The sequence below is a fragment of the Micropterus salmoides genome, unplaced genomic scaffold, assembly GCF_014851395.1.
Source record: "Micropterus salmoides isolate LMB-PRFRI ecotype aquatic unplaced genomic scaffold, ASM1485139v1 Ms_hic_scaffold_7, whole genome shotgun sequence".
Lineage (NCBI taxonomy): Eukaryota > Metazoa > Chordata > Actinopteri > Centrarchiformes > Centrarchidae > Micropterus > Micropterus salmoides.
In genome coordinates, this window is record NW_024044459.1 from 11,270,156 (window position 1) to 11,286,043 (window position 15,888).

At 38.9% G+C, this 15,888-nt stretch overlaps 1 protein-coding gene across 1 annotated transcript in view; it reads right to left on the reverse strand.

Annotated features, from left to right (window-relative positions):
- mapk1 (mitogen-activated protein kinase 1) overlaps positions 1-15,490 on the reverse strand; it is a 35,611-nt gene extending 20,121 nt beyond the window's left edge. The window contains exon 1 of the mRNA XM_038702794.1: positions 15,101-15,490. Coding sequence (XP_038558722.1) covers positions 15,101-15,246 — 146 coding nt within the window. The 5' untranslated portion in view covers positions 15,247-15,490. The remainder of the gene's footprint in view (positions 1-15,100) is intronic.
- Positions 15,491-15,888: the final 398 nt, after the last annotated feature.

Genomic DNA, 15,888 nt, shown 5'->3' on the forward strand with positions numbered 1-15,888 from the left:
GCCAAAAATGCCCAATAAAAATGTAATATTAATGGCTTCCTTACGTTTTCGAGCTTCATCATTTACATCTAGCCAAAAGGGATGTTATTCCTGCACATTACAAAGAATTGAAATGACTGAAACACCCACATAGTATGACAAAATAGGAAAATGAGTTGCTATAGTGATGGGGGTGTACGGACTGAAATGTAAACACAAGTGTGCCAGCCTTCTGCCAGGGAAATATGAGTGACCTTCCTTTCCACTTGTGTGTGTGTGTGTGTGTGTCTGAGAAATAGTCCTCCATGTAACAGTTCTACAGCAGTAGATACACTCATGTACAGAGAAGCAGGGAGCTACGAGGCTTATTCATCAAAGCTAAAAGCTGATCCAGGGCAGAGCCAATTTGGCACAGTTATATCGCCAGATTGTTTTTAGAACAGACAATGGCGTAGCCTCCCCCAACGCAGAATAATATTTTCTCATGCATGATATAAATGCACAAGCAGAATGTCTTTAAAATACTATGCTCCAACTGTGTGAAAATACTTGCATGTATGCAATGCATGTCTAATTAGGCTTTATATATTTATTACTGGCAGTAGGTGGTGAGTTGCATGTTATATCGTTTCTAACTAGTGCTGAAACAATTAGCTATTCATCAATCGACATCAAATACTTGTGCAGCCCTAGTTTAGTTATTAATCGAGCATAATTATAGATATTATCTGGTTCCACTTCCTCTAATGTGAGGTGCTTATGACTGTTGATCGGTGGAACATAACGAGCAACCTGGATACGCGACAATTAAACTTTTTTTTTTTTAAACTAATAATCCTATAATCATAAAAAAAAAAATTTTTTTAAATGCACTGAACAGGTCTTCAAAATATAAACCCGTCTTATATAAACGTAGATGCCACTTTCTGATGTGCAGTTGAGCTTAAGGGCATGCATGACCCTTTTACAAAAAGGACACCACTGGCTGTGTTTAGTCCAGAGAGAAGTGAGGACAATCTCAGTTCACACTACATTTCACCATGTTTACTGAGGCAAGCCCATCAGATTCGGTTCCTTGTCAGTTTGCCCAGGGCTATAACAGAAGAAACATTTTAAGGAAGTGCAAAGTACACAGAGTTAAGTGAGTAGTATCAATATACTTGCCTCACTGTACTGTGAGAGTCTTGACCTGCTCAGCCTTATCACTGAAGGGCGGACTTTAATGTCTGAGAACGTCACACTCAGGCACTCTGGATTGTTGATCTCTAACGTTTTGATGGTTTTGTGTGTGAATGTGAATTTGCTATGTAAGACTGTGGAGGAGACCTGTCTCAATGCTCTGCAGTGGCACCTGTCTAACACAACTGACTGTAACTGCTCACTGTAAAAACGTTGGCAAAGCCCTCCTTATGTTTTGAAGCTCGATCCAATTGGAGCCTGCGCGCAAACTATTGCTGACTGGCTGAAGGAAGAGCAGAAACAATTAAATAATTGTCAAATGGATCTGCTACAATTACTTTTACGCTATTTTTAAGCAAAAATGCTAAAAATTCACTGGTTCCAGCTTCACAAAATGACAAAAAAATTAATTACCGTTGGGTTCTGAACAAGCAATCAGTATATGTCAACTTGAAAAGTTCTATGAAAAGTGCAATGAGATAACCTCTGGTATGAATTGGCGCTGTATAAATAAAACTGAATTGAATGGAACTGGAAATTGTGACAGACCTAGGTGAAGGCTAGATCAATATTTTCAGGAAAGGTTGAAACGCCCTGATAAATCAAAAGCAACTCACCAAAAGGAGTCAGACGATGGTACTATAAGTCTATTTTTGTGCAACTTTGGATAAATGTAAGAACTTTTGCTCACATCTTTGTTAACAGATACAGGTTTGTCACTAAATGCCACGTCAGGTTCTCTAGACAAGGTGTCTTTTCGTAATTTAACCCGTGCTCATTCATCTTAAAAAGGGGGCAGTAAGAGCTGCAGATTCTACATTGAAGAGAATTTGCTCTGAGCTGCCTTTCCTGTTTCTTCTGCTTCTGTATTGTTTTCTGAGCATGCTCAGTGCGCAGGAAGGAGCACAGAGGAGCGATGGGGAGGGGGGGGGTTGTTTCCAAGGAGATGGGAATACAAGGCTTTACACTGCAGCTGTTATGTAATAGGGCTGTTACCATGACAAGCTCTAGGGGTTGGGTTGAAGGAACAAGGGGAAAAGCTCACTACGCTTAAGGGCGACGCGTGCTGAGAAAGAGCAGATATCAACGTACAACGCTTTGCAAAGGCTTTAAAGGCAGGGTGAGCTAGTGCCCAGTGAGGTTGTAGGATTAGAGGCACTCAAATCACGTTTGTCACATACACACTCATACACAGTGCAACGTCGGGTAAAATTTGTTTGTTCCCAGCTCCACAAAGCAACTCATAAATAGTAATAAAAAATTGAGTAGGATATTATAGGATAACGTGAACTAAATAAAATATTTTAAAAAAGAAACAACAAAAATATATCTGTACGTTTCAGAGAAATAAAACAGAGAAACAGTATGACCGTGACCGATGGAAGAAAATAACCAGTAGGCACATCATATGCAGTGTGTGGCAGGACGAATAATAATAATGGGTTATAAATAATGCAAGTGAAGTCAAAGTCACTGGTTCAGGCCTGAGGGAAGAAACTCATCCTCTCTGTTTTGGGCTTCATGCAGCGGTGGCGCCTCCCTGACCGATATGATCTCGAGAGTTGACATTAGGTACATTTGACTTAACGTGATTTTGTACGCCTTCCGCCGGCGCTGCAAAACGTCACCATGTCACATGACATTAAAACCTTGTGGGAGCAAGGCGGCTGCAGGCGCCGAGTCCGGAATGGCTTTTCTCCAGCTGCACAAAGTTGGAAACACCTTTTGCCTGATCAGTCACTGTTCTAAGTTCACGCACTCTATGGGAGGTAGAATGTGTCCGACTTGACGGCAGTGTTTTCATACCCCTGCAGTCGCCTGCAGCTCACATTTGACTATCAAGTCGGTGAAAGTCAGCCACAGTCATCTCAAACACACCTCCTGGGTTCAGCTACCACACCACCCTCTGCACGTGGTCCCAGGTCCTGCACACTACCTGGCCAATCACATCTCTGATCATTCAGTGTCTTAAAATGATGCCTCTAGAGTCAGGCATTCAGTATAAATTTAAATCACATATGAAGTTTGAAAAGTTAATGAACATTAATTTAGTTATCATATCTTAAAACTTTCTGTCCATGTTTTTGTATTTCCATTACAGCTACAGTTGTGAGTCAAGTACTCATTTTCAGTCTCAAAATCCTATTTAGGGGTTGTACCAGAACATGTTTAAATTTTCAAAAAACACCATATTTTTTTGTCATACTGCACATTGCTACAGCTCCTCTTTTCACCCTGTGTGTTGAAGGCTTTGTTTTAGCTATGGAGTGATACATCTTGTCTTTAAATGATCTTTGTTGGGAGTTGCACATGTGCAGTTCCTAGTTAAGGACTACTAGCCAATCAGAAGCAGAGAAGGGCGGGTCAGCGAGAAGCCAATAAACAGCTTCGATTCAGCTGTAGGCTACATGTTGCCGACCTGCTTGGCAATATGGACTGGAGCAAGAGTTTCAGAGTGGCGAGTTATCAAATTGTAACAAAAGTATCTTTCATCCATAAAGTTTTAACTGAGTTCTATCTCTACATCACAGTAACAACTTAATGTCTATTGAGTGCCTGGAGGGTAGCTAGTGTTTGGAAGAGAGAAGAGGTGTGCTGCAGCTCAGTGTTTTTCCACCGGTGCTTTTGAGGATGTGTCCGACTAGCCGCTTGGCAAGTGTTATGACGCGCATTTAGCTTTCATCCCTGTGACGTCACAGTGACGCCCTGTGACGAACTGCTTGAAAACGAGCTGTTTTCAAGCAGTTCAGAGCAGAGTTTTCTGTGGGAGATGGGAACTCCCTTTGGGCTGGACTGAGCTTTTTCACTTTGCAAACCTATTACATGCACAAAAAAAACGTATATAACTCAATAAAGGAGAGGGAAAAAGCCAAAACGCAGAACACCACCTCTTTAATTCAATCAGGAAATTAATCACCAACAATTTTGACAATGAAAACCTACATTTTTTTTTAAGCAAAAGTGCTAAAACTTCTCTGGTCTTAATAATACAATCCCAGACCTTTCTAATTGTTTATTCTACATTTGATTTGTGTTCTTGTATCCATGTTACACTTTGTTTCTGCACAGATTAATTAAGCTGAATCTTCTTCTATGACATGTATCCTTCACTGTCTCTTAGAGGTTTCAGTAATAAAGCCTCAGGAGTCAATGACTGTCGCTTACAACAGTTTACACAAAATGGCATTCAAAACTGTAGGAAAAAAACAACAATAAAACCCAACATGATTTTTAGCATATGGGTCTTTAGCCAAGTAAAATAACAATTTGAAGACACATTTGGTCACTTGGAACTATTACAGATTTGGCTACATCTGTTTTTTCACTTGTCAAAAACGCATTTCCTGTCACTGTGCATACTAACCACAACAACCAGTTTTTAGCAAAGTGACTGTGAGGCGTTTGCGTTTACCAGAGCTTACCAGACATTGGAAATCTGGTATGTTTCCCTGCCTTCCCTTCAAGCTTTGATAAGTTCCTGCATTCCCCTGTTTAATACAATGGACACCTACACATAAAATACTGGAGCACAAACAATCTTTTGATGATAAACAAATGTTTCCTTTATGGGGGTAAAATAGCTACTGCTACAGTAAGGTACCTTGACTCGTCTTACTGAGCCTGTTTGGGTTTTCTTCAAGAAAAATACTCAAATCCTGGAATACACTGTTACAATATTACTCTTCTACTATATATGTAACACCTTTGAGTTTAGTTTCACTATAGGAAACTTCAGAAATATGAGTGATCACCAGGCTACTAATCATTATTAGCAACAGACTGAGGAAACTTTGAGGAAATAACTTTCCTTCCTTGCACTATGCACTGAGCTTTGACATCAATTTATATAGATCCTGACTGCTATATATAGTACTATGGTCATTTTTCAGAAGCCTGGGTTCAGCTTTACATTGCTGAGGTGAGTCACTTTGTCTAAAGATTCAATGCTTCGATGGGCTGAGCCTGATTCGACTGTCAATCTCACAGTTGAAGCTTCGCAGTGAAACAAGGATCATGCCATTTTGGCGATATGGAGGTGCTCAATGTCTGATTTTACGTAGAACTACCAGTTTTCTCCCAATAAGTTAATATACAGCCTATTACAAAATACATTTCAACGTTTAATGCTGTAAATAAACATGTAAAAAGAAAAAAACTTTCAATAAATGTTTTTTAAGTGCGTGAATAAATCCGAAATTGTAACCCTAACCGAGCCCCAGCTTCACGGTGTTGTGACAAATTGTCCGCACCTCGCGGGACTTTTTTATCACCGTTGATGAACCCCATAAAGAATATTTTATCATTTTTAAATAGCCTGCTACTTGAAATACACCCACGGGAATCCGCGACGCGCATGCAGTTGTTGGTAGCAGTAATGCAATTAAAACTCTTCAAAAGACTGGTGAATGACAGGCGATTGAGCGAAAGAAAAGGGTCTTCAAAAAGCCTCAGTTTAGCTGGAAATTTACAGTGCAAGTTGAATGAATAGAGACTGCAGCTCTGCAGCTTCTCAAGCGGAGCTAGCGTGTGTAACCCCCCGCCCCGCAATCGCCGCGCACAAAAACACACATGATTCAACTATCAGTCGACTATAGGCAGGACTTTACGATTCTGATTCGACTATGTGAATCCTTAGTTGGGGACAGCCCATTACTGCCAAAAGGTTTCACAGTAATTGACTAAGCTACAGAAGAACAAGGAAAATTGACATTACAAATATTTATTTATTATAAAGAAGGAAATGCATTATTTGTGTTTGTTAGACCTCAAGGATCCACCTAATGACTTTTGTGATCAACACTGAATGTTGTAATGTGTTCATGTTAAAGAAAACTCTACAAGGCAACTTTATTGTACTATACAATACAATATACTAATGAAAGCTGATGCATAATGCATCAGGATTTCTGGTAGCTCACCTTTAGCCTTGGCTAAACAATTTCCTGTCATAATATTTATGTTACTAGTACCTGTACTAATAAAAACAACACTTATTTTTTGTGTTTTGAGATAGCTAGTAGATATACTTTTTGCAGAAGTTAGATATTAGCTATATTTACACTACTTATACTTATGGTAACTACAAAACATTTGTTAACATTGTTAGACAACAAAATGCCCTGTTGCTTGCCTCTACTGACTCTTATGAACACACCTGTGCTTTACCAAGCCTATTTACCAAATGAGCGGTTATTGTCTGTTGTATTATATTTAGTTAGTACGACTGAAGCTGGAAAATTTTACTTTCCTAATTTCTTCAAATAGCAAGAGGCATAACAGAGACTGCATTAAAAACACGATCTGGCTAAATAGGATTTCCATTATGAAATGAGAAAAACTGATTGACAGAAATTCATGTTTCTTCTTATTCTGTCCATATCTTTACTTGTTTCTACATCTTGAGTTTTGAATCCCTTAACAGTAACATTATATCAATAAAACAGAAGGTACAATTTGAAGTTGATAATCTTTTTTTAATGCAAATTTTTAAATGAAGTGTATTGTAGACATCAGTTTTTCTTTTAAAATAACAAAACCCTTTAACGTGGCACAAATACATTTTGGAACATTTTCCACAATATACCTCAAACCAAAGCCAACGTAGATGTGGCTATACACCCAGCTGAATTACATCCTGGATGCACTGAATCTCACCGGCATTAAAAGAAACATGGCGTAAATAACAGCTATAATAACAACATGTCCACACTAAGTCCGACAAACACATTTTTATGCTGAGCTTAAATGGCCACTTGTGCAACCTTAAAAAGGTATGCCAACTCCATCTGATGCATTGGTCAGTATAGATTTCCTTAGAGCATTTAAGGTTCCCTGACTGAGGCAGTGTAACGCACACAGGGGCAAACACTGTAAATACTGTACTGTCTAACATGAAGCAAAGTAGCAGCCCTCCTACAGAAAGCACTCATCTGTCTTTTGTTATTTCTCTGCCCATAAGTACTTTGCCACTCCTATAAATGCTGTATAACCTCCAGCTCTCAGGCGCTGACCAAACACATGGTCCTTGGCATTGATCTGTTTGAGCTCATTATCAGCAAGGTCGTAGATTCTACCGCCAGTCAAGTCACTATGTTCAACCAGGTTCAGATATGTTGTTTTGCATACATCAAAATACTGCCGATTAAAGAAAGCGCCCTCTTGTATCTCTGAATGAGGGTAATCAATTAATATAAGAGCTAACGGGAGAACATTTTTTCAGTAGTATTATGCAAAATCAATTTGTATTACAGCCCGACCGATACGGGATTTTCAAGTCCGATACCGACTTTGATATTTGAGGATTTTAAAATCTGATATGCCAATATATCGTTCGATATTTTTTTGTTTGTTATGTTGAGACCATACCATGATACCATAACATAACAGTATAAAAAGAAAGTTGTTATTGTTAGCAAAATACAAAGTTTTGATAAATAAGAGTCAAATGTATAAAACTACAGAAAACATTTTTTAAATATCTGATGCGTTATAAGTTATAGAGTAGGCTACTACTGCTAATGAACATTAGATTAAAAAGTCTCTCTCTCTCTCTCTCTCTCTCTCTCTCTCAAAGATGAGTCAAAAACAGTAGTACTCATGATACCACTCGTGTGCACACTTTGAGGTTATCTTGGTCTCATTTTTATATTAGAGCCATCTGACCACTTCTGCACATTTTACTTTGCATAACATCACCGTCATTGTTTTCTTCCCCTCACAGGCCACAACACATCCAGATCTTATCATCTCATACTGTGACTTCAGCAAAAAGGTTTGTGCTTAATTGAATTAGTGGATTTCCTGAGAGATAAGTGGATGCAACATGTAAAGGCTAACATGCAACAGCAGTTATAAAGTAGCAGGTTATAAAATGCATCTGTAAAACAGCAATATGCATGAATGTTTGTTGAACCAGAAGTCATCGTTCTCGCCTTGGCAGGCCTATTCACCCAAATTACACAAATGACATCTCCCTCTGAATTGCACAACAGGATTTCAGAGTGTCAAGGCTCTCACTCTCTCCTTCCCTCTCCCATTGGCTGTGGAGTGGTGGTACTGATGTCAGAGGCAGAGGGGTTGCCATGGAGATGGGCGCCACGGTGGCATTTCAAGAGGACGGCTCACGGCAGAATGAAGCAGAGCATCAGCGATGGCTAAGACTTATGGCGGGTCAAGGAGTCCAGATCAAGATCAGAAGGAGGAGGAGGATTTAAAGGAATTTAATGAAAAAATGTTTACTTGTTAACGATACATGAAATGTCAGTGGTGGTCACTGGATTTCTCGACAACTACTTGTATCTTAAAACTAGAAAAATTAAATCCAGTGTAAATGAGCTCAAAGTTGAAACACAAAAATGGCAGATTGTTAATTAACACCAAGGGCAGTTCAATTGTGTGTATATATAGGACACATTAGTTAGTTATGGTCAGCCATGTTTTTTTATACATTTGACGTTGTGCACCTGAAACCCCCAGAGGTCGGAGTTTTCCAACTTAAATTTTCAACTTCCGCTCTCCAAAAAGGTTTCAGGTGCACAACGCCAAGCGTACACAAAAAACATGTTTCTTGTGTGCACACAACTGAACTGCCCTTGGTGTTAATTAACAAGCTGCCATTGTGTTGATGTCGGACATGCATGTAACTTCATGTGGTCAGGGTAGATGGATTTGCCCTGAGTTTACAAGTAAGAACTCTGAGTGGTGTTTCATTGAACTTTTTCCTAGTAGCTTATATTATAGCACAGACTTACTACAACTCGATCTCAGTAAAGCTTTTCCCCCCCACTTAAGAAAAGATAATAAAATCAGGGCTCAAACCATCAGTTGATTAATCCCAAACCTTTACCATTTGCAATTTCTCAAAAAAGAAAAAAAAGAGAAGGGATTTCTCAGTTTTATCATTTTAAATTTAACATGTTCTGAATGTTTGAGAAAAATGAGTTATTGGAAGACATCTACGAGATGGTGATAAGCATATTGTTTAGATTACACAGTTGATCAAAAGGAGAATTGAAATAATTGTTAGTTGCAGCCCCATAACAATAAGTGGCACTTGTTATTTGCCACTGGGCAAGCTCCAGGGTTCAGCTGGGTTTAATTCAGGTTCTGACTTTACCTCTTAGGCCATGCCTTTACTTGAAAGGTTTAAGACTCTTCTTTTACAAAGTCAGATTTATTTTGTTTAATATCTTTATTACACTGTCTCAAAAATAGTCGCACGTATTTATTTTTTTTTACAACTACATGCACATGTGCAACCTGCAAATTTGACATTTCTTGACCAAAATAAATAATAATGATGTGATCAGGTCATGTAAGATTTACAATAACAATGACCTCTGAACTACAATATACTGCTCATGATCAAAAACCTTTTTAGATCGTTTGGCATTACAACTCAAACATGTGTGTTAAAACAGGCAGCAAATACGGCACCAAATGAACTGATATCCCACTGTAAGCAAAAGATTCAACATTATTTATTAGGTCAACTTGGGGTGCACTAATAATCTGATACGTGGATCATACCTTAAAAGGAAGATCTAATGGAGGATCATGATTTAATCAGTCACATTCATTCAGTCAGCCCGGGCCGATACCCAGAGTTGAGATCAATTGTAGGGATGCACTAATCCAGTCAATTAAAACACCTGATGTAGTTAATAAAATATTTAAAAACAGCAATAAATGAACAACAAAAATAGAAGTGGAAGCAATGAGATGCCATCCCATTGTTTTGTTTCTTCTACTTTGCGGTGAACATGGCCAAAAAGGTGGAATCTGACCAACTACCACCAGTCCTTTTAGGTATAAAACTTTTTTATTAACACGAGGCACTTCAGCAGCATTCCCCCATGATCTAACTGTTCACGTGGGCGGGTTGAAAAGGTAGAGTACGCCACTGCAGCTTCTGAATATCATCACAGAGGGGGATACAGATTCTGGTGATTGTGTAAGCAGACTGTGTGCACGAATTGAGGCTTGTGTTAAGAGGCTCAGTGCACCGTCAATCTGCGCAGCCCTCAGCCACTGGAAAGCCCTGACATGCAACAGCCTTACCACCAACAAGAGGCTATTGAAAACTAAAATAGGCCTACTTTGAAAATGACACAGACATGCCTCACAGTCAACCGCCCTCTTATCATACAATCAAACACAACCAGATTTTTTAATACGGCATATCCTAACACAAACTCAGAACATACTGATTACCAGACCTTTCTTTGTACAAACAACTGAAGACTTTAAAATTCACATGTTTTATATGTACAATGGCTGCAACTAACCTTAAGTTCCTAAACAGTACAGAGTGATTTTAATCCTCTATCCCACCTTGTCCTATTTAGATATGCACAATCATTAAATTTAGTCAATACGACATACTAATAATAGTAATAATAGTTGTACCTTGGTTAAGTTCTACTTTGCAGTACATTAGTCAACATGCATTTTGTTGGTATATGGACTGTGCATCATGCTTCAGCTTCTCAGAAGGACAGATAAAAGAAACACTTAATTATACTGAGAACCAACAGCTTGTAGAAATGTGGCTAACCAAAAAGGCGAGCAGGATTTAGGCTCTATGAACAGACTCTCTAAAGATCAGATCAACTGTTGGTGACAAAACAAATTATTGCATCATTGTGTGTCATAACTGTAACTTTCATTTGCAGTTATGACACCTTGTTAAAATGGTTATTGGTATTGGGTCGCATTTAGAGAGACTGAAACTGTCAAGAGAAAAATAGTTTAATTATATCATAGCTGGTGTTATATTACTGCTATTCAGACATTAGACACTGATGAAGGTCGGTCCATCCCAACTCTCTACATGGTCATTATTTACATGAGAGCCACATCTTTCAGGTAATAAAACCCACGATCAGCACAAGTCTTTGACAGAAACATGCAAACTAAAGATGCAAATTCGCTGTCCCGACGCAATATCTTGTGTGATATAGTAAATTAAAAAGCTTTATTGTTGCCATGACATGTCATAAACGCACATCAGCGCTTTAATGTTAATGTGGAAGTTTTAGAAAGTTGTCTCGGTTATATTTTGCAGGTGTAACTCTTTCATGCAAAGTGACTTTAGTACCTACCTAGGTTTTAGAAATGTTTTTCATGAAGTGAAATCCCCTCTTTATGGCATCAAATATTAAAACCAAACTTGTCAGACATACATCAGCGTGATAACAACTACCTAAAATGACAAATACATTTCTCCCAAAGATGGTTTCTGTGTACTTTTTTTTTTTAAAGTCAATATCAATGTTCATTGTCGAGGCCTGACAGATGCATTTTATCACTTCGCTGCTATTGCATGTTGGCCCATGCAGGTGGTGTTTATGACCTATACTGTAGCTATCAAAAGTGTCTTACTATTTATTTGTGATCTTTTCCTATTTTGTTAAAAGAGCCTCTGTGTGTGAAATGTGTGTTTATGCTTAAAAAGTATAAAATGAAATACGATCATGAATCCAGCTTTGCGGTCTCATACTGTCTGTTGAAGAGCCCAAGGGACGCCGTTTACAGGAAGGTACCACCAGTACAGAGTGGTGCAGTGCCACCACAAGAAAGCCAGAAAAGAACTTCGTGGTGTTATTTAAAAATACATCTGATGCAAACCAAGGGATGTCTACAAAGTACACGCTGCACCACTTTCTCTGGCTGCTGCACATCAAAGCAACATGACCAACTGACTCAAAGCTACAGGTTTCAAGAAGAACACAGCAAGACAAGTGCAAGGAGGCTGAGGCTGACACATCGCCCACTCCAACTGCCTTTGAGCACGGCAAAAATACAGGAGGAACACCAAAGTAAAGAACTGGGTACTGGACCGTTTGTATAGATTTGTATAGGGTGGGGGGGAATACATTTAATGGACATCTTAAGCCAGCTTAGTGATTTTCGCATCACTGGGAGTCAAAACAACTCCGGTTCCAGTCCCTGAAACCTTAGCCAAGCATGATGGACCTGTCTGTGCCTGTTTCTCCAATACATGATTGCTGATGTCAGGAAATAAAATATGTCAAACTATGAGTGTCTCGTTTATACAAATTCTCATTCCTAATATCCTTTTTCACTGTTTCCTTGGAAGATAATCTTAAACATGACTATTTTAAGGCGTATTAGCTCAAGTTTTTGGTGCGCCCTGAAAGGCACAGTTCACAATAAACTGGTCACAACATGCTTCCTTAAAATTGGGGGTTTTGCAGTTTGAGCCAAACAAACCAATGATCAGATTTCAGAGCAAAATATGATTTTTATTTAAAAGGAGGGGGGTAAGAAACATGATGATTATGCATTTGACATCACTACAAGCAGCATTTGCAAAAACCTGCAGGAGAAAGCCCCAGTGACAGCCCTGACAGCCAGCATGGATGTAAAATGTCACAGTGCTGCCCACACAGTTTGACTGACAGATGATCTCCAAGTGTGAAGTGCAGAAACACCACCGCAATGAGAATCAAGCCTAACAGTGAAAAGAAATCCCACAAGTTACCACTTGTACCATATCAACATCAAGTGTTGGCTTAGAGGACGACATGCCCAGTTTTACTTTACAAAAACAGCTCTTTGTTGTCTTTGTGAAAGTTTCAGGTGGGACACTGCAGATGCTGAGAATAGCTTGACATAAATTTGTCCACGTTGGCATGCTTAGTACAAACTTTTAACAGTTATGTTAATTTTTGTTTTGTCCCTTAAATATTTTGGCGCTTTTGTGACCAAACTTTCAGTACGACCAAAATATTCATTAACAAAAGGCAATCAGGAGGGGGGAAAAAAGTAGTTTAACTATACATTTTATGTTCAGTTATTGTTTGTGTTTTTATGAATTATTTCCCAAAATCTTGTTTATCTATTTATAGGGGGCTGTGCAAATAAATCGACAGCCATGTAAATGTGCCAGGGTTGGCAAAAATAGCTAATCTGCACCTATTGTCCCAACAAACAAAAATCTCCATTTGTGAACTAGGCAATCAAAATGCATAAATTGATAGTATTGATAGTTTAGCATACATAAAACATGCAGACAATAAGTCTGCTGTCACTGTATATGAAGCAGATCTTTTGATTATTAATTTATTAGTGTAGCAGTATAAATTGCAAATAATAATGCCCAATACCCATCACAAGTAACCAGAACGCAAAATCATGTCTTCAAATTATTTATTGTGTCTAGCTAACATTTAAGAAACCCAAATCAATGACGTTTACAGTAATATGAAGCAGAAACAGAATCCAGACTGCATACATTTGGTATTTAATCCTTTAAATGACTTCCCAAGTGCACACGATGATATTCAATTAATTGCATCAAAATCAACATTAATATCAGGAGTATTTCTGAAGTTATTTTGACTTTAAGTGCAGCGATGTCGCCCAGCGTCTAGCTGAACATCTCTTTACAGATTTCAACACTTACTCTGAAGAATTATTGTGTCTTTTAAAACTAGAGCAACCTCAGAGACATCTCTTTACAACTGAACATCATTCCAACACTGGGGTTTTAATGGTGAACTGAATTTTATGTCATCTTCTTGCCTTGAGCTACAGTATGTACAAGTCATTTGTTGATAGGGTATCATGTGAGTAACAACCACGGCTGTGTGCTTTTGATGGGTTTTCCATTTTGCGGACAAAAAGATGCTGAACAACCTGCTGTGCCTCTACACAGTAGGCGAGCTATGTGTCAGATGTGTTTTCTCAGAAAACCCAGCTCCTCTCACCACATAGGAGCTACACTGCATTTGTTTGACACAAGGACAATGTATTATATAATACAGTACAGTGAGCACATTTAAGATCAACTGCATCGCCACAGGCTAAAGAAACTAGAAGATTTAGTGTTCTTAGAAGATGACAGTATAATTTGACTCAATATAATTTGAGATGCAGTTCAAAATTCATCTTTGGGGTTAATTATCAGAATGAATAATATACATGTACACAAGTAAGATAACGGTCATGCAGTAGAGGCGGATAATATGTACATACCACAAATATAATTGCGCATAAAATTAGTTTTCATTTGATTATCCTCCACAACATCCTTGGTAGCATATTATTAGGTACAAAATACTGCTTCCAGAGTGGGTCTCAACTATAAATTCCTCCATATACAATGTGTAACCAGCCATCAGCTACTGAAACAACTGTACACGGAAAACCCCTCTAGGTACTCCTGCATCATATTTTCAGGCATATTATGCAAATAACACCTACAAAACCTAAACATAGTTAACAGCTATCCTGGTTGAGAGCACATGGACATTTGATGGTGATGATATAATGAAGAAAAAAAAATAGTATCAAATCACTAAAAATTGTGTATTGATTATATAACTGAACTATATTCAGCGATCAAGCATTGAAAGGGGTGTTAACACTAGTTAGAGAGGCAAAGTCTGTTAAAATCAGTGTGGATTTAAAGTGGACGATTGCACACACCCTGCCGAGTTCCTGTTGCAGACATATTACTGACAAAATACCAAATACGTTCATTTTATAAGCTGTATGTGACACTTAAAAGTTACAACCGCAGTTAAAAGCGATGCAAATGGGATTTTATGTAACGTTAGAAACCTGATCCCCATTGATGCAAGTTCGTAACTAAATAAAAATAGACTTCCAGGCTAAATACACTGACTTCTAGTCGGTGATCATTACAACACAAAATCCCACCAAATGTAAGCTTAAATAAGTCACACATTCAGCCGTGATTTATTTCCCCAAACCAACGTTGTCCAACTAGCTAAGGCTGTGTTTCGGTTTGTCCCTGTTGCTTGCTAGCTAACGTTACAACATGACATTAAGTTGTTTATAACGGAAAAGATTTGGGCGAGCTAATGTTATGTCGGGCTAAAAAGAAAAGGTGTAAACTCCAAAAAAAAGAGCTAACGTTAGGTAGGGAAACAGAGCCTTCGGCTAAACTTACCACACCATCCCATAGGCTCCTTCCCCGATGTAGGAGAGGTTGCTGTACCGAGGCCCGACATCGAAGGCCTGCCCGCGGACCAGCTCCGTTCCCGACCCGGGGCTGGGGCCGCAGCCAGCAGGGGCAGACACCGCAGCTGTCGCCATTATGAGCACTGGCTTTTTGTTGGTTTTTTTGTTGTTGTTGTTGTTGTTGTTGGTTTTACAACGCTATCAAATACACACAGGAACCAAGTTTACAAAAATATATGTGTGTGTTTATATCCGTCGTCGCTGTGAGTGGAGCAGGGTTTCCCGAGAGGCCGAGGCTTTCACTAGGTACGCCGTTAACGTGCGTTCAGAGCGACCACACCACTGCTGTGCTGTCGCAGGCAGGCAGGCAGGCAGGGGCGGGCAGCGAAGAGGTGGCTGCTGCTGCAGGAAATAACGGAGGCGGTCATGTGATCCGAGTTTTTCTTTTTTGGATGACCAGAGTTGCATTCAGGTACTGCTTCAATTCAAACTGAAAGGCGTTCAGTTTACAGAAACTGAAACTCAAAATATTCATAAACAGGGCACTTATCAGGAGAAAAATAAGCCAAGTCCTGTAGTTTAAACAAGTTCAGTTATTGTTTGAGTTTCTATTAGTTATTTCCTAAAATACAGTTTATCTATTTAGTGGATATTTTCTAAAAAAAACCTCCTCGTGCTCATGTCATGTCACCACAGCATCTCCTAGAATTCCTGTTGGGTCGAGCACCTTTTAATATCCTCTTAATCTTTTTAAATGTAGCTGTTTTATCTTCTCAT